General features: G+C 40.5%; 2 gene segments (V, D, J or C) and 1 further gene; all 3 read right to left on the bottom strand.

The window, feature by feature from the left end:
- Tcra (T cell receptor alpha chain) overlaps positions 1-20,172 on the bottom strand; it is a 1,796,232-nt gene that overhangs the window by 682,780 nt on the left and 1,093,280 nt on the right.
- Trav12-1 (T cell receptor alpha variable 12-1) lies at positions 2,681-3,153 on the bottom strand. The segment is given in 2 exon segments: positions 2,681-2,975; positions 3,108-3,153. Coding segments are annotated over 2 exon segments (341 nt in total).
- Positions 10,106-10,633, bottom strand: Trav7-5 (T cell receptor alpha variable 7-5). The segment is given in 2 exon segments: positions 10,106-10,393; positions 10,593-10,633. Coding segments are annotated over 2 exon segments (329 nt in total).

Here is a 20,172-nt window from a genome sequence, read left to right as displayed (position 1 = left end):
AAGCAGTGTTAGCTAGAGGCTGACAAACCATGATGGCCGCACCTATGTGCACAACGAACAGACATGGATCACATGAATACGGCCAACTCAGCCATGCAGCCTAGCCGGGTCCAAAACATGTTTATGGCCACTTCACCATCACCTGGTGATTGTAATTGAGAGGTATTTGGTGAAGGACAGTCTTCAAATGTTTTACTTTTTAAACACAATTTAAAACTTAACATCATGTCACCTGTTCTCTTCTTAGATCTGCAGTCTATTGTGTAGGGGATCTGGAGTCTATGATTCATTAATCCTATATTAAATATTCTTCCAGTTACAAGAAAATATTTTGGATAATGTATTGCCTATAGGTTCTAAAAAGAAAACCTTACTATAATAATTTATCATATTAACACTCATTATGATTTTACATGCATAAATCCAGTTTTGGAGAAATTAAGTAAATTCATTAAACAACAATCTCAGTATCAGGCATGGGAGTTATTGTTAAGGGAGTACCCAGAGTTATACAAAACAGCACAGGCTATTGTCATTGTTCCTGATTGCCCAGTATAACTAGATAGTAAGATTCTGTGGCTAAAGGCACCACATTCTACTGCTACATGACATAGAGAAATCAACCTTGAACTGACTGGGAAAGGTCCTCCTTGTTGGCTAGCATTCATAGTGCTGGAAGGTCCTATGCAGCCTACTGGGAAAGAAAGGACAGCAATACTATTCATCTGTGCTGGCCCCTGCATGCTACAATACTCAACTTCCAAATATTATGTGCCCAAGGGTGCTCAATAGTGGCCTGACTTCTACAAAATAATCACGGCTTTCTGATTGTATTTGAAGCCTACTCCGTAGGAGGGAGCTCATGCCTAGTAGTATAGCATGGCCCCAAACCCCATGGTTCAGAGGTCATAGTCCCTAGGGGGAAAATACTATTGTTATTTTGATAAGTGATCGCATCAAAGTGATCACTTCTAAGTGTGTGTTTATACTCACAGATTATTGCTAGTCTCAACTTTGGTTGGAGTATGTCTTTCAGGAACATTCTCTAACAGGGGCTTTCCATGCTGCTTTGTTCAAAATAGCACTAGTCTTAGATATCCTTTCCCCACGTTCCTTCCTCTGCCCTGCCCTCTCATTATCACACATTTAAATTCTGCCTGTTCCAGTTCCCCACTTATTGAAGGGTTTTTTGTTTTGTTTTTCTGTTTGTTTGTTTGTTTTATTTCCCTTCCTCCAAAGATAACCCCCTTGCATCATGACCTCGTACTGATTACCTAACATCTATGGAGATTCCAAATAAAAAACACAATGACAATGATCATCTGACAGATTCTGTCCTGTGCTGTACCATTAGAAGTAGATTTGGCATTCATAAATTCAATAAAACATTCCACTTTGCTCCCTAACCAGCAAGAGAGAATGCCTTGGCTCTTCTTTGTGTACACAAATATGAGTCTTTCTTGAGGGGCACTATGGTCCTTGATTTCAGATCTTTCTTCTTTCAGAGAGATACATTTGACAACTAGAGTATTTTATTTTTAACCAAAATCTTTTACAGAAACCTTGGCCTCCTTTCCCATATTTCAGAACAATGTCAGAGGAACTAACTCTAATCCCAGATGAGTGAGTATACAAAGTGGTCAGGATTTAACAAAAGTGCAATGTCAGACAAAAGTAGACTTTAAAAGGAAGGGATTTCTGGATAGTCTTTTAAGATCAGGCTGCATCATACACAATGCGTAGGACAGGGAAGGACCTGCATCTCAGGGCATCATTTTGAGACCTCCAACAGCTGTGTTTCATAAGCAGCTTCCCTAAGTGAAGGTTCCCAGGAATTGTGGAGGTTTGAAAGAGAATGGCCCTCATAGGTTCAAATATCTGAAAGTTTGATTTGGGGTTAGTAAACTATTTAGGAAGGATCATAGGGTGTGGCTTTGTCAGGGGAGGTGTGTTATTGGTAGTGAGTTTTGCTCTCAAAGCCCAAGCCATGCCCGGTCTCTCCCTCTCTCTGTATCTGCTTGTGATCAGATGAAAGCTCTCAGCTACTGCTCCAGGGCCATGCCTGCCTGCCCTGCTACTATGGCAGTCATGGACTTACCTTCTAATCTCTAATCAAGCCCAATTTAAATGATTTCTCGTATAAGTTGTCTTGACCATGGCATCTCTTCACAGCAATAAACAAAAAAATGAGATGGGAAGTTGTGCTGAACTCTCGGGTAACATGATCCAAGGAGAGGGAGAATCTAAATAACTGATGGAGTGAAACTGAAGCAAATTTTTAAATACTAGAGTCTATATTCCTCATTTCACTCATAAATTTGAAGTGTAATAAAAGAAGATTCTTGGAGAATTTAAATCACTATATTTTGTAAGACATCTTGGTAGAGATAAATCCTATGTCAGGGTTTTCCTGGAGAGCTCCTCCATCTAGGGAGAGAACTTTATTTCTGGGATCAAAGCTTGGATTTGTCTCTAGCAATGGCTTGCATCCTACCCCATCAGAATATTCACCAATTGCTACATTTCTAGGTGTTTGATCTCACAGTTGTTCATGTTTTTCAGGAAGCTAGGTAAACAACCACTTAGGGAAAGGACATAGCCTCCCTCACAGAGCCTCCCCTATCAGCCCTCCTGCACCCTTGGTTCATGTGCAGCTTCCCCTGCAGTCTCCCTCACTGTGTCACTCAGAGCACAGTAGTACAGGGCAGAGTCTGACAGCTGCGCTGAGGACTTCTGCAGATGGAAGGAGCTGCTGCTCTTATGGAGAGTGGCGTGGAACCCTTGGTGCTCGGTCCTCTTGTTGTCTGTGGAGCTCTTCAGGAGTACCTGAGGGGCTTCGTTGAGATATTGCACATACCAGAAAAAGGCAATAGTTAAATAAGTAGTCTGATAGGTGCAGTTCAGCTTCACAGGCAACCCCTCGGTGACAGTGACCAGGCCTTCTGTCTGGGTCACGGAGTCTCCATTGCTCCTTCCTGAAAATAAATTTTAAAATTCAATGAATGAATGAATGTAGAGGAATTACTTTTTATGCAAGGAGGAACACTAAAGACTGCAGGAGTTGTAAGAAAATGACATCATTAACCCTAGAGTACAATGTGACTTACTGAGCATTAGGAGGAGCACGAGAACTGAGGAGGTGACAGGACGCATGTTCATAGAAGAAATGACACTTGGTCCTTGAGTGCACCAATCTCACAGGGCAATCCTCCTGCAGGATCTCCTCACACTCCTCACTCACAGACAAGGACGTCTGTCTGCACAGTGAGCCTGTCACCTTAAGTCACCACCCGAATGAGATGTTAACCACATCTGAAGGGGCAGCGCCCTCTGCTGGTTTCCCTTCAACCTGCACCACAGCTGTCTGCACAGCACAAGATAAATAAACTTGGAACCTCACCCAAAGGAGTCAGGTCTCAAGTCTCCAGTGGATGCCTGAAATCACTAACAATCCTGAACTATGTGTATCCTATGGTATTTTGCATGATTATCATACATAAGCACACATGCGCACGCACACACACACACACACACACACACACACACACACACACATCTGTTAAAATGTATCCATGTTCTCTCATTTTTTTAATTCTTTGAGAATGCTATGCATACTCAGCTGCTCCCTCCCTTTCTGCCAAATCCATCCCCTCTTCCATACCAAACCAATTTTGCCCCACCCCTTTAAAAAATAAAACATATCAAGTTTTGTGTTACAGCTTGTGCTGTTCGTATACTCTTGGATATATGGCCTTCAGTGGAGGCTGATCTATACACCAGAGTCTGTACCTTGAAAGGAAACAGACTCTCGTTCCCAGCAACTACCAGTTGCCAGTAGCCCACTTCACCTCCTTGTGATGGAATTTTGACTGACCTGATCCTTTGCATGTCTTATGTGTCCCATCAACCTCTGTAAGTGCATGTGTGCAGCTGTCCTGCAGTGTCCTGAACACACTGTTTCCCTGTAGTTACCCACCACCTATGGCTCTCATAGTCTTTCCACACCCTCTTCCTCAATGAACTCTGAGTCTTGGGAGGAGGCTGTGAAATATAGATGTCCCATCTGGAGATGAATAAGCTACAGCCTCTTCTTCTCTGTAGCATGATGGGTTCTGGTTCTCTGTCAATCACTGTGTGCTACAGCAAGAAGCCTCTCTGAAGAAGACTGTATATATATATATATATATATATACCAATATCTCCTTAGGGGTTGGTTTAGTAATATCTCCATTTAGCAGACTAATATCCATAGGGTTTCCCATATGGCCTATGTCTTGTCTAGTCACAAGTTCTTAGCCCTGAAAATGATGCTGTGTATGGGTTCCAATTTGTGGAACAGACCTTAGCTTGAATCAGAAATTGGTTGGTTACTTCCTTTGCCTTTGTGCCACCATTGAACTGACTGGCATGTCTGCCAGGGCATGGCTTTAGCTCATAGGATTCAGAACTCAGAAAGACTGGCATTCATTTTCTCTTTCAGTAGCATGTGTAACACATTCTAGCACTATGGAAACTATCCAGTAAGACTGAAGCTTCAATGTAAGCACCAGCTTAATTTTTCCATGTTCTGTGATTTCATCAATAGGTTTTTTACTATCAAGTTCTCAGGGGGTGACCCACATATTGCAAATAGCCCATAATATAGAGGAGTATATGGAACATCACTAGCCAATAGAAAGTAAGCTATTTCTGTAATTTAGCTTTTTGCTTGTTATCCTGTGTTGGTCTAATAGGGGCTTTGTTGCCTCATTTCAGGATAACTCTATTGACACGCTTTATGTATGTGTATGTATGTATTTATGGATGCTTCTTAATTCATTTCTACATGAATTTTTCAAAATGTACAAGGGGAATAGAGCTTTATTTTTTTCAGGTATACATCTGAGAACATTAAGTATCTAGAATATAAAAATAACATTAAAATCTAAACATCAATAAAACAAACCGATAAAAATAGAGCATGGAACTATATAAATAGTTCTCAAAAGGTGAAGTACAAATAGTGTTAACACCTCTAGATATCATGAAAATACAGATTAAAGCTACATTGAAATTTCATTTTACTCATAAATAATGGCTAATGACTAAACAAACAAACAAGCAAACCAAAAAGCAAATGAACGTTCTATTTTTTTAATTACCCATTCGTCGGCTGCTGGGCATCTTGCTTGTATGTATTCTCTAGCTACCATGGCTAGAACAGCATTGAACATGAATAATCAGATATAGTCTATAGAGTTTTTTAGGTATATTGAAAAGAAAATATCCCAGGATCATCTGATAGACCTATTTCTAGACTTTGAGGAAACTTAACATTGATTTCCATAGCAATCCATCAGTATGCACACCCATCAGCAGTAAATTAATGTTTCCCTTTCTCCAAATCCAAGGCAGTATTTTTCATCGTTTGCTTTTTGCTTTTTAGCTATCATTCCTGGAGTGATATGGAATCTCAAACAGCTTTAATTTTCATTTATGTAGTAAGTAATGATGCTGAACATTTTAAAATATGCCTCAGCCATTCATTATTTATATTTTGATTATTCTTTGTTTAGTTTCATCTGTAATTTTTAAATTGTGTTTGTTTCTTGATGTTTATGGATCTTTTAGTTGCTTGTATGTTCTATATATGTACAGCTTAAGAGGGTTTTCTCATTCTGTAGGATGGCTTTCCACTCACATGGTGGTGTTCTTAGCTGTGCAGAAGGTGTTTTGTTTCATTGGGTCTTGTTTATTACTTGCTGGGCTTAATGTCAGAGCAGAGTATATGGTGGAAACCAGAGGTAGGAAGTCATATAGGAACTTATCTACTACTGTAGAAGCTTCCTAAGTCTATACACATATTAAGTAGCTTTGCCATATCATGGGACAACAACCCTCTTAAAAGACACCATGGGATAAAAAATTAAAATCCCAGTGGCAGGGATGGGTTTTATTTGAAGTTATTGTCCAGTGAGGTCCTATATTCCCTCAAACATTACAGGTAATTGCCAGTTCTCTACAATGGCAATGTATTGACAATGCTCTGGTTACTCTCCAGAACTTGATGGTAAAACCTATTTCTGAATGAAACATATATGTGGGTAGTAAAGCATTAAAAAACAAAGCTGAAACTCACTTGGAAGCTCACTAACAGACACATCTATTCACTTACTTACTTATTTAAGGCACCAAGACACCCAGGCGGTCCCTGGGTAATTACTTGCTTCTTTTACCCAGATTTTTACTGAGAATGGAGAGAACAAAAATAGATGTAACATGTTTAAAGCAACAGACATGATGGGTGCAGACAAAAATCAACTGTAATTAACGAGATCAGTGCTGCTATAGAATACATACTACTTTTCATTGGAATGCTAGAAATGGTTCCTGGAAAGTAAGATACCCCAGGGTAAAAGAATAATAGATTTTTCACTTAAAAAAAAAGAAAAGAAAAAGGTTCCTGCAAAATAGTCTCTTTGGGTACTTTCTGGAAACTGTCCATGCTGGGAAGTGTTTTCCTCAATTTAGCCACGTAGGCATTCAGAAACCATATCAGTGATAAAGGGTACGGACTACAGGGGAACCTGGCAGTAGAACTCAGTACCGTCTGCATAATGCTTGTAACCATCTGTGATCACCAATGCCTGTACTGAGGCACAGAGGAAAACTAGGGATACCAGGCACTGTACAGCAGAGCCAGATTCCTGGAAGCCATGAGAGGCCAATGAGTGACGTACAAGGGCAAAACCCAAGTCACAGTGGTGACCACTGGGTGTTTCAGATTCCAGGGACAGTAAATATCTGCTGAGGAAAGCTGCAAGATTTGAAAACTATAGTGCATGTGTATAGTAGAAGCAGGCATAACTAGTTATTAGAGTGTATTTAATCATAAGTACTTACCTTCAAACTATAGCATTTCAGGGTGCTGCTCATTATAATTCCTGATGAATCACAACTTCCTGCAACTAGAAGACTTACCTCAGTGTGTCAAAGGCACATCTAGGCCTTGATGCTACACAGAGATTAAAGGCCTCTCAGTACTGCTAAGTCCTTCCTTATGATCCACAATAATTCAAAACTCTTTATTGTGGCTATTATGACTAAGCCTGCTATCAACATAGTTGAGCAAGTGCCTTTGTTAGAGAATGGAGCATGCTTTGGGTATATGCCTAGGAATAGTATAGTGGAACCCCAAAATCTAGTGTCTTCTGCAATGCTGGTGTTTATAAGGATCTTTAAAAAGATTTCCTCCCCTCCTTTAGGGATGGTCAGTTTGAATAAACACAAGAATTGAATAACACAATGGTTAATTGGCCCACAGCTTTGGCATAAACATGTCCTGATCAGGCCTTGAACTTGTTCAGGTTTGACATCAGCAGTGTGCCTATGTGGGGCTTAGAGAGAAGTACTTATGGAGAAAAGCCTCACCAGGCCTCTGCTTTAAATTGCCAAGCTTTATCTCAGATCAAGATGGTGAAGAAGAAGCCAGCCATCTTTAAAGTCCATTGTTTTTTATAACTATATGGCCCCTCTCCCTACCTGTCTGCCTAACAGTGAATCTATTTAACTCCTAGTCTCTCTGTGTTAATGTGATTTAGTCTTCCACTGTTTCTCTATCACAGTTAAATTTATTAAGATAGCAGGGTGAGACCTCTACCTGAGTCCTGCCTGTGCCACGGCAGAGCAGCTATGGGAGTTTTGCTACTGCAATTGTTGGCAATGTGTCCAGCTTCCCAGCTGCTTGGGGCGTGAGGATTCCCTGCTTGTCCGTTGTTCACATCTAGACAGAAACATAAACTAGAGGTCAGAAGTTAGCATTTACATTTTCCAAGTGCAGTACCAAAATATGAAGACCTGGCTTCTTCAAAGATGCAGCCTCTGAACTTAGATGCCCCTGTTCCCATTACCAGTAGATCAAACATGTTGAAGGCATACTGCCATGAAGGCATACTGCCATGAAGGCTACAAGTTTATCAGTTCTCCCTTCTATCACAGGGGATGCAACTCTGGACTCTTATTTGGAACTAAGTTCCTAAGAAAAAAAGAGTTAGCTCCCGATACTGAGTACACACTCTAGTCTATTTTCCAGAGCCCTGGCTTTTAACCTAGCCATCCAGAGGAAAGTTTAGTCTAAACACACACACACACACACACACACACACACACACACACACACACACACACACACACACACACAGCTAAAGGGACCGAAGCACTGCCATATTGCCATCTGCCATCTAGTTCTTGCCACCTCAACCTGCCACTTGAACATGCCATGAGATACCTGAATCCAGAGATGATTCAGAAATGACAGTTATTCCATTCTCTGCCTTATCTAGAACAGTTACGAGGTAACAGTTTAATTCAATGAGACATGAATGTGGAAAGAGTTTTATATAGATCCCAGGGATGCAGAGACTATGTTTCTAAGGTGGCAAATCCTTTCACAACTCAGCTTTTTATGACTAAATGATGTAGTGCCAGACACTGACAGCACCAAAGATTGACCTAGGATAGTGGCTCTGGGTTTGTGATCTCATGTCAATGAAAGAAAAATGTGGACTCTTGTAAGTGTATTCAAAGCCAAGGCAATCTTTATTAAGAGAATTACAGGAACATGAGAATAAGAAAAAGTGAAAGAAACTTCCGAGAGAGATTTCAGAGAGGAAAGAGCTGGCAACCTCCTTATCTAAGATCTTTATAGGGCTATGGAAGAGACTGCACATGAGCTGATGTAGGTATGCTGACATTGGTTAATGATCTGGGTGATCACACTCTATGCAGGTCCCAGCTTGGGAGATGATCATGTGATGTTTGGGTACTAATCACCCATTAGATGTTGATGAGGCTCCTCTACCTACCTCGGACTTGTGCTTTCTTTGATGCTGACCTTGACTGCTTAACAGCTGATAGTCACTGGCTGGTATTGACACTTCTGCATTTCAGGTGTCTCTTGTGCTATCAAACATATTAAACTTTTTATTCTCTAGACTACCAAGAAAAGGCTGAATGGGACATAGAGATTACTGTGAGAATGCAGAAAGAAAGCTGAATTGGATCTGCACAAAATTCAAGAAGGTGTAAACTGACGAAAACTAAACTGTACATAAGAACTTCGACCCTGGCTTTAAACAGTACAAAGGATGTTAGCATGGGCTGAACAGGAGCCTGTCCAGTGTTTATACCTGGAGCCCTGAGGAAATTCATTGAGGTATAGCCAGATCTGAGACTCCGTCTATGAAGTTGTTCTTGAACCAACACTGATAATCTGATCATCCAAAGGAAGAGCAAAGTGTGCCTCCCAGCTGCACGAAAGGACTGTGACTGAGTTCAAACACAAGCCAATGATCAGAATAGAGTTGCCCTTAGCCTTGGTCAGAAAAGCTTTCTTTTCAGGGAATTGACGCAGAAGTGCTGAGAATAAGTCTTGTGTCTCAAACCTAAGTGGGATATCTATATCAGCTCCCCCAAGGCCAGGAAAACATCTCAAAACAGAACTGAAAAACTGTAGAAATTCAGGGATAAGAAGAATGTTCAGAGTAATGAAAATTGGAGAGTGTGAGTATTCGGCCACCGGTGCAACATCTCTACCAACTCCTCATCCCAACAAAGCTTAGGGAACTTCTTGGAAGAGAAGTGGAAAAAAAATAAGAATGAGAAGATGAGAGCTTTAAAATTCTTTCCTCTGCACATGACATGGCTGCTGCACAACATAAACTCACAGGTCCTGCATCAGATATCTACAAAATCAAGACAAATAAAACCTCGAGTATGAAAGATAAAGGGGCTCATGAGGCCCCTTCCTTGCTGAGAAGCAATTAGCAATTGGTGACTGTTGCGGCAAAGAGAGTCATCATTCTTTAAGAAAGTAGACCCTTTAGGTTGCACATGCATTAGTGAATGATCCGCACACATAAGCATTGGGTACCACTCATTAGATTCATTAGATTATAAGAAATAAAAAGAGGGAGGAAAAAGAAGAGTCATGAAGCTTAGAGCATTATGTGTTCAGAACGAGGTATTGCCATAAGACAAAGACTTTCCAAATCAAGTGTGCTCTAGCTCAGGCCTTGTAGGGGCCCAAGGTTTAGGTGCAGGCTGCAGGTGCCTGGGGAGCACTGTGTGCTCACTGCACAGAGGTAGACAGCAGAGTCACTGGGTTGTGGTTCTCTGATGTGTAGGGAAACATGCAAGTTGGCTCTATTGAGGTGAGCTGTAAATCTGCCTTCTTCCTTTTCACCATCAGAGAAGATGGACACTAGCACCTCAAGGCCTTTCGCAGAATGCTGTCTGTACCACCTGAAGTTGTTAGAAGTACCATCACTGAACGTGCAGTTGAGAGAGGCCATGGCTCCCTCTGAGACAGTGAGGGATTCTGGGCTCTGCTGCACCTTCTGCTGGCTGCTCACCCCTGTGCAGAAAAACAAAGATCAGATGATCAAGACTGGATGCATTTGGATGCTAACACTCTAGAATAAATTTTCCATGGGCCTCCCACCCCTTAACTAGAGATTTAAAACATCTATGTTTCTACCACTATCCTAGAGTAGGCAGTGACCTCACTTATAGCACCTTATATCCAAAAGAAATGTCCAAACTCACAATTAAACTGGAGCCACAGGACCACTAGTGAAACACTCAAGGATTTCATCATTTGCTCTTTATCTCTCTCCACTGGGGATTCTGATCTTAAGCTCTTTTCAACACCCTTGTCTCATCAGCAATCCCCTCCCCTTCTCACTTCCCCTCCCCTCCTCCCACTCCCCCCACCACTCTCTTATTCAAAAACACTTGAGAGTTTCCTCCAGAATCTCTAAGAAGAGGCTGCCATCTTGTGGTTATTGACAGTGACCAAAGAATTGCTAAAAAATAAACACCTTTCCGATATGAGATGCTCAAAGTAAAAATCTGACATCTTCGTGAAAAATGAGTTCAAGAGACGTTTGCTCTGAGTCAGTGTGGGACAAAGTAAATGTTTTCACATATTTCGAGTTAAATTTAAAATAGTTCCTGTTACCTCAAGCAGCCACTTGCCGTGTTCAGTGGCTGGTGCTTTTCTGTTACCAGCTCTAAGTGAGATCTTATAGATCAGGACTATTTCGCACTGCACAGCTTCTCTCTGTGCCAGACAACACACCTGTATAAAACATTTCCTTTGACTTTTGAAAGACTGTCTTCTAATTAAAGGAATTCTGGGAAAACCTGATGGGTTAAAATCTCAACAAATATGGTTTCATCTTAAAATCTAAGGAACACTTTTTTTTTTGAGACAGGTTTGAATTGGGCTCGTATATTTGATGCTTGATAACTAACTGGTGGAACTGTTTGGGAAGAATTAATAGGCATGGCTTTCTTGGAGGAGGTATGTTATTGGGGATAAGCTTAGAGGTTTCAAAACTCCAAGCCATTCACAGTTAGCTCTTGCTCCTTGTCTCCCACTTATGAATCAGGTTGAAAGCTCTCAGCTACTGCTCTAGCACTATGCCTGCCTGCCTGCCTGCCTGCCTGCCTGCTACCCCGCTACCTGCCATGATGATTATGGGCTTACCCTCTAAAATGTAGGCCCCCATTGAACTTATTCTTCTATAAGTTGCTTTGGTCATGTGTCTCATCACAGTGGGAGAAAGTGAGACAGGGTGTGGTGGTGTAAATGATAATGCCCCCATAATCTCACAGGGAGTGGCACTATTAGGAGGTGTGGTCTTTTGGAGAAGAGGTGAGCTTGGAAGTTTCAAGTGCTCAAGCCAATCCTAGGAACTTTCTCTCTTTCTGCTCCTTGCAGAGTTGGATGCAGAACTCCCAACTTCTTCTCCAGCAACATGTCTGCCTGCATGTTGTCATGCTTATAGACATGCTGACACCTCTGAACTGTAATCTAGCCACAATGAAATGTTTTCCTTTATAAGAGTTGCCATGGTCATGGTGTCTCTTTACAGCAGTAGAAAGCCAAAGATACAGGGTCTTTCTTTGTAGTTCTGGATGACCTGAAAGTCACTGTACAGAACAAGCTGTAGGAATGCTTTTTTATTTCTATAATAATTTCTATGATAGTATTTTTATAATAACTTTCTATAGTTTCTATAATAAAATATTTTAAATTTAATTTTAATTGTTTTTAAGATAAAATATAATTTTAGCAAATAAAGAGTCCAGAGTCCGTTAGAATACATCACAATATTTTATACTAATGATATACTTGTGTCCAACTAGAAAGCCAGAGCTATCTGATGTGTGTAGTAGAAGCCAAGGAGCCAAATCCTTTTCTTCAAAACACTTTGTTCTTTAAAAACACAACAGATTTCTCAATAAATGTGAAGGCCCAAAGAGGCATGGCAATGACATATGAAATCATCCATCATGCCTCAGAAAATGTCTGAAAAGTCAAAAGAAAACATTAAAGACCAGAGGCACAGTGTTTATAATAAGCACACATATTAGTAACATGATTTTTTAAACAAATGACAAGATAAAATAGATAATACAGTGAATGTAGTAGAAATGCAAGAAACACATCATGCTGACAAACTACAAATTAATCTGGCTGAAATCAGGGTTGTCCTGGAAAAGTTAAATGTGATGGTAAGGGGGTGTGAAGTCCTACAGGTTCATACAGGACAGTATTACCTTTGACCATGAGCCAGAAGAAGAAGAAGAAGAAGAAGAAGAAGAAGAAGAAGAAGAAGAAGAAGAAGAAGAAGAAGAAGAAGAAGAAGAGGAGGAGGAGGAGGAGGAGGAGGAGGAGGAGGAGGAGGAGGAGGAGGAGGAGGAGGAGGAGGAGGAGGAGGAGGAGGAGGACGGAGGACGAGGAGGAGGAGGAGGAGGAGGAGGAAGAGGAGGAGGAGGAGGAGGAGGAAGAGGAGGAGGAGGAGAAGGAGAAGCAGAAGAAGCAGCAACAGTACATTCACTGTTACATCTTTATTTTCAACAAAAGTAAATGGCTATTTATTCCACAGTAAAAGCTGCTACTAAATTTATGTAAACTTCAAATATAAAAATTTTATTAAAAATAATGTCAGAACCCTTATTACATAGAAAACTACACATGTATTTATCTGATATGTTGTTAGGAACACATCTAGTATTTATCTATTGTATATTAGGCACTTATCTTTTAAGCTAACTAAAAGGGAACACGCTACAAAATATATTAATTTTGTATTTACCTATATAGCAATTTTATTATGTTCATTAATTTTGTACAGCTCCAGGCTATTTCATATTGCTTTTTTTTTCAGCTTACAGTGCTCTCCTTCAATTTCTTTTTTATAAATCTCAAAAATATATTTTATTAATTCATTCACATGATAAAAAAATTTCATTCACATAATGAAAAATTCACATAATATATTTTAATCCTATTCACACCATATCTTCATTGTTGGCCACTCTCTGGTGAGTTTGCTAGACTCTCTATTTTCTTCAGCAATGTCATTCCATAGATGCTCAGGGAGGGTTTCATGACCACCATCCTCTGGGTTCATACTGCTTTGTGGACATATGCCTTTTTATCTTCCAGCAAGTTTGGGAAGATTTATAGTCAAGGTTTCTTCAATTATTCCCTTTCCCTTGCTCTTTCTCCTAGGATATTTATATTGATGTCTTTATATGAGAAAATGTTCTGTAAAATCTTAAGTTCTGTTCTGTGTGTGGGGGGAGGGGGAGTGGGTGGCTGGCGGCTGGCTGTATGTGTGTTTCCTCCTTTTCAGAATGGGGTCATGTCATTTGACCTTCATTTTTAAGAACTTTTTATCTTGTGTGATAAAAAGTATGTTGATAAATTCTTCTATTGCATTTTAAAAGTAATTTCCTCCACGAAGTGTCTCCTCTGCCTTGGTAGGGTCCTGGGTTATATAAAATACGGGAAAACCCTTTGGGTAATTCCTTCAGGGGGCACCTGACAGGGCAAGAAAATCAAGCATTATTCTTTAATAACAAGGTCCACTTTATATCTACCAACAACAAAACACTACACAGTCCACTATACAGTTTAAGGCTGTCTGAGCCAGGAGGATGAAGGAGGTAATATGGGGAGAAAGAAAGATAAAGAAAGTTAAAGGCTATATGAAGAGTATTATAGAAACCTAATACAGTAGAAGCTTGTATACGCTTGTGTTTGTGTATGTGTATATGCATATATATGCATATGTGATCTAAATGAAATTGCCAAATAATTGGGAAGACAGAGGCCTAACTACACATCTCTTGTCACCAAATGAAGCTTCCAGCAGTGATTGGATTATAACTAATTGAGTTGTTGGCCAAAGGGGTCCCACGGGAATCCCCAGACAATCCAGACCGTCGTAAAGATATACATTTCTCTCCACTAACTTATGGCAGGCCCCATTGCTGAAGACAACACTACACAACTCATTTGGCATGGATAACTTGAGCTTGTACCTACATAGAGACTTCCCCCCTAAGTTCATTTTTGGTAAAAAAGAGGTATTCTGCACACTACCAAAGGAGAAACATAAACAGGAACTCAGCTACAAACCCTTTGATTTACAACACTGCCCAGCTTGCAAGATGTGCTAAGGCAATGGTGGCAAAACTTGTCAGAGTAACCAAACAGATAGAGGTTTGATTTAAGGGTCACTCCATGACTTAAGGTTCACACCCATACTTGGCACTGCTTGGGTGAACAAGAACCTGACACTAGATAGTACAGGGACCCAGGATAAAACCAAGTACTATTGTTTATTAATGTAGCAATAAAATGATTCCTAAAGACATTCTGCTGTATTCATAGATCAGTGACTTACCCAGCCATCATCAGAGAAGACTCCTCCTGCAGCAGATGGAACAAATACAGAGACTCCCAGAGAGTAAGAGACCTCAAAACACTTAGCCATAAATGTCTCCATTAAAATCCCTTCATCCCTCCATCCCTCCATTCAAGGCTTAGGGGATACTGATGAAGAGGAAGCAGAAAGACTCTAAGAGCCAGAAGGGATGGAGGACACAAAGAAAACAAGGCCCTCTAAATGAACATGATCAAATCACATGGGAACTAGAGAGATTGAGGCAGCTTGCACAGGGCCTGCCCAGGCCTGCATCAGGTCTTTTGGGCATATATTATGGCTTTCAGTTTGAATTTTTATGGGATTCCTGAGTGTTGGAACAAGAGGGTCACTGTTTCTTGTGCATTCTCTTGGACTCTTTCCTTTGGTTTGTCTTGTCCAACTTGAACGTGTTGGCTATGTTATGCTGTATCCCTGTCCTTCAGAGCCCTGGTTAGTTTCTAATGAGAGACAGAAAGGGATTGGATTCAGATGAGAGTGGAGGTGGGAGGAACTGGAAAGAGTAGAGATCATGGAAACTGGAGTCAAGATACATTATGTGAGAGAAAAAAAAACTATTTCCAATAAAAGGGAAAAGAAACATGGAGCAGAAGCAAGGGAGCATAGCAGGGTGCTTTCTACTCACTTTTGCCTTCAGTTCTCGTGCAGTACAAATTCCATGGGCCTTTGGGCTACTATAGACTGGTCAGCTGTCCTCATAATAGTATCTCCTTAACATGGGCCTCTGACTGAAGGCATCAGCCATTTCATGGGACTTTGTGTTACTCTGTGCCCATCCACAGCTCCAGTTTATCATCCTTTGCATGGCAGGATGAGTGTTGTGAAGCCCTATAGATTCACCAGTCTTCATTCCTCAGCTCAAAGGTTCCTTCGTGTTTCTAACCCTTCCTTCTTCCTCTGAAGACTTCTTGTGTTTATTTGTGGTTTGGATAGTATTTTAAATTTTTTTCAGATAATCTATTTTGATCATGCTTTTACCCTTCTGCAACTCCTCCTAGATTCTATCCATCTTCCTTCCACACAAATCTCTCTCTCTCTTTCTCTCTCTCTCTCTCTCTCTTTCTCTCACCAAAAGTAAGCCCATAACAACAAAAATTAAAACAAACAAACAAAAGTAAATGAAACAAAAATCACCAGAACAAAAAGCCCCATATACACACATGTTTAAAACAACAACAACAAGAACAACAACAACAACAACAACAACAACAAATAAAGGACAGAAACATGGAGTTCATTTTATGTTGGCCAAATACTTCTGGGAATGGGACAATGTCATGTGCTTGGTATGTTCAGTGATAGCTCCACTGAGAAAAACAAAAGGTTTTTTTCTTTACAGCAGGTATCCATTTCAAATAGCTTCTTGGTCAGTTAGGGATGGGACCTAATATCTTCTTCCCTCTCTCAGTTCTGGGACCCTGTCCGGTTTGAACTCACAGTCTGTGTGTTCACATGTGCGTCCGTCCTGTTTTGTGTGAATGACACTATTTGCTTGGAGTCGTCCACCACTTCTGACTCTTACAATCTTTTCACCACCTCATCCACACTGACTCTTGCGTGTTAGGAGAGGGAATGATGAATATATCCCGCGTAGGATTCAGTGACTTCAGAGACTCCAGAGTCTCTCACTCTCTGTACATTGTGGATGTTGTAGATGCCTGGGCTGCTGCCCATTTACTACAAGAAGCTTCTCTGACATAGGTTGAACAATGCAATGCAATACACTGATTTATTGATATAGAAACCTGTCATTCATGTCATTTTATTGCTATGTTTCTTTGGACATAATAGCAATATTAGATTTTCCTTTAGGGCAATAATACATCTAGTCTCAGGCTCTTGGCCTCTTTCATAGTGCCAGATTGGACCTTAAATCCAATTTTTAAAAGTGTTTTCTTTCTCCATAACACATGTGCCACTATTGCTCCAGTGTACCTTGTTATAGATCATAGAATTTGTAGCTGGTGGCATTGATGGTTATCTTTTTTTTTCTAGCAGCATGCAAAGTACTTTCCTCTACCATGAATACTCATAGGTAGGGGTGAAACTTACAATTGGGCACCAGCTCGACCTCTCTGTATTCAATGACATAAGTAATATGTCAATAGGCAGAAGCAGTAAGCAATGGAGCCCTATGATTAGGTTGCAGAGTGAAATCAATAACCTTGGAAATAAGCTACAATGTCTGCTGCTGGGAGAGCAGACTGGTATAGCCACTATGGAAATCAGTGTGGAGGTTCCTCAAAAAGCTAAAATTCAACCCAACACACCACTCTTGGTCTTATACCCCAAAGTATTCCACATCTTAGTAAAGAGATACCTGCTCATCCATGCTCACTGCTGCTCTACTAATGCTAGCCAAAATGTGTGAGCAGCCTAGGTGTCCATCAACTGATGAAGGGATACTAAAAACCCTGGACACTCACACAGTGCAATATTATTCAGCTGTAAGCAAAGTGAAACTTACAGGCAAGCAGACTGAAAAAAAAAGCCATTCTGACTAGCTGAAGTAACTGAGATCCAAAAGGGCAAATAATGCAGGCTTTTGCTTATACATGAATGTTAGCTTTTAAGCTTTTGATATGTATGCTATAATCTGAAGAAACACATGTTAAATATTTATTAAGGGTCTGGGGAGAGAGGAAATGATCTCTACAAAAGAGGAATAGAATATACAGTTATGAAGAGATAAAGGGAATATTACAATAGGCAGGGGTAGGTAAGAATAATAAAGGAGTGAGTTTAGAGAGGAGCAACTAACAGGAAAGACGAAAAACCATATGAAAAGCTAATACTGTGGAAGTGTCCTGTAATATATACATATATGAAAAGACATATATGTATAAATGGACTCTTTATACAATGGAGAGAGGAACTCCTAACTACATATCTTATGCCACCAAGTGAAACCTCCCCTTCCAGGAATGGGTAACATCTTGTTGGGTAACAGCTGTACTATGTTCTGAAACTACAAACACACTGCTTCTTTCCTTTTCTAACCACAGCCTCAGTCAGCATTGTACATCCTCCTGCTATCAGCTTCATCAGAAAGTTGGTAAACGAGCATCTATATCCAGCATGGTGGCACATGTCGGTAATTCCAGATGTCAGAGGCAGAGACAACAGGATCTCAAATTCGAAGTCAACCTGAACATAATGAACTTCAGACCAGTTTTGCCTACACAAATTTGAAGCAGAGAGAAAGCTACCTGGGATTGGCATGAGTCTTTTAAAACTGCAAAACCCACCCCAATGGCTTCCTCCAATAACTACACAGCTCCCAATCCTTCCCAAACAATTTTACCAACTGGTAACCAAGCATTAAAATATATGACTCAATCACTATAATTTATAAAACAAAGTTCAAGTGTGACTAAGAAATTAGAACAAAGAAAGAAAAGAAAAGAAAATGGGAAAGAAGAGGAAAGATGGGAGAGGAATCACCTATTTCATGCTGATAGAGAAAAGGAATTGGCAGGGGATGTTTCTTGTCCCTTGGGGGTGAAGAAGGATATGTAATTAATGCCCTTTTGTTTCTAGATCAACTAGTAAAGTTCCAAAATTTAAAATAGACAATCGTTTGTGAATTTCTCGTGCACTGCCTGTTTTATTATGTTTTCTAATAACGTGACCGCCCTACATGTACTATTTTCCTGAGTTATGCCATCAGGCTACAACCTAGAAAGATGCAATAGTACCTTAGTTAGGATTAGCACAGATGTGATGAAACACCGTGCCGACAGCAATTTGGAGAGAAGAGGATTTGATGCTTACAATTCCATACCACTGTTCATCATCAAATGAAGTTAGGACAGGAACTCAAACAGGGCAGAAACCTGGAGGTGGGAGCTGATAAAGAGGCCACCGAGGGGTGCTGCTTACTAGCTTGCTCACCATGCCCAACCTGCATTCCATTAGAACCCAAAATCACCAACCCAGAGATGGTAGCACCCACAATTGTGCTGCTCTGACCCATCAATCACTAGCTAAGAAAATGTCCTACAAGCAGAATTTGTAAAGATATTTTCTCCATTGTGGTTCTCTCCATTCAGATAACTCTAACTTGAGTTGTCCTAAAACTAGCCAGCACAGGTAACATTTCTCACTGTGACAGGAGAAAACTCACTCACTACTTCTATTGAAGCAGGAGAATCACCAAGACCTTAATGAGAAAGGTACAGACCCAGAGAGACAAACATCACATGCTCTCACTTATTTGTGCTTCCTAGCCTGAATCTTCATATGTGAGTACATAGCCTACAGTGACTACAAAAACCAGAAAATAAAAATGTACTATTGGGAGAAATAGAAGAAGGAGTTCTAGAAAGTGGGTGGTAGGATGCAGGTGCTATGAAGGGAGAGATGGAAAAAATTAAACGAGGTATTTAACTGGGAAGGGGGAAGGAAGGGAAATACAGAAGAGGGAATTAAGGGTGTTTGAAAAAGCAATGAAAATATGAAATATGTTATTCCATATTTATTTAAAATACATACGTGTGGATAGATGATAGATAGGGAGAGAAAGAGAGAGATGGAGGGGGAGGGAGCAGGAGGGACAGAGTTTGAATAAAGTTACTGCACTTAGGATGCTAATGTTCTCCTCAAGGGTCACAAACTTCCTAACAAAGCTTCAGTCGCAGTCATAGAAAGCTTTCCTTTGAGAACTCAGAGACTCCCCATGGCATTTGCTATGGCCACTTTTGCCGATTCGCTCCCACAACCTGAAGGTAAGAGCCTACTGTTTAAGACAGTACATACTTGAGATACAAAACTTCAGAAAATCCTTGAACTCTCTGTAAGCATTAGCTCTCACAATATCCAAGGGGCTATTTGTGTTTCCAAAGGAAAAAAAGTAATCAAGAGGCCTATTTAGGCATACTGTGTATGAACCACAACAATAACTAACACTACACAATGTATGTCATAGTAGCTACAACATCTGTGTAGCTGGATTTAAAGCCCATCAATAGAAGGAAATCCAGGCCTGGTATTGTAAACCTGGCTCACTCACCCATGGCTAATGAGGCTATGAACTCTAGAAGAGAACAAACTGGTGCCACTTCCCTAAGCCAGTGTGGTTCCTAACCAAATTCTAAATGCTTAACATTATACACACAGATAAGTTTAACTCTCAGGGGTTTCATTTTGCAGCAAACAAAAAGAGACCATTATAGATGTCCTGAACTGGTTAAAATGCAGAGCAAAACTAACCCCAGAGTGTCTAACCTCTACTGATATATCTACAGTCCAGCCTCTGGACTCAAGGCTCAAGAACCACTGAGGAAGAGGAGGAAAGGGACGCCTGATGTGAGACTATGTCTTCTATAAATGACAGGTGAGCTGCATCTGAAATCTCAAAAAAATGTGGTCACCTAAACAAGACCTGCAA

This window comes from Mus musculus, chromosome 14, assembly GCF_000001635.26.
Source record: "Mus musculus strain C57BL/6J chromosome 14, GRCm38.p6 C57BL/6J".
Lineage (NCBI taxonomy): Eukaryota > Metazoa > Chordata > Mammalia > Rodentia > Muridae > Mus > Mus musculus.
Note: the sequence above shows the minus strand (reverse complement) of the source record. Positions and strands in the feature narration are given on the sequence as shown.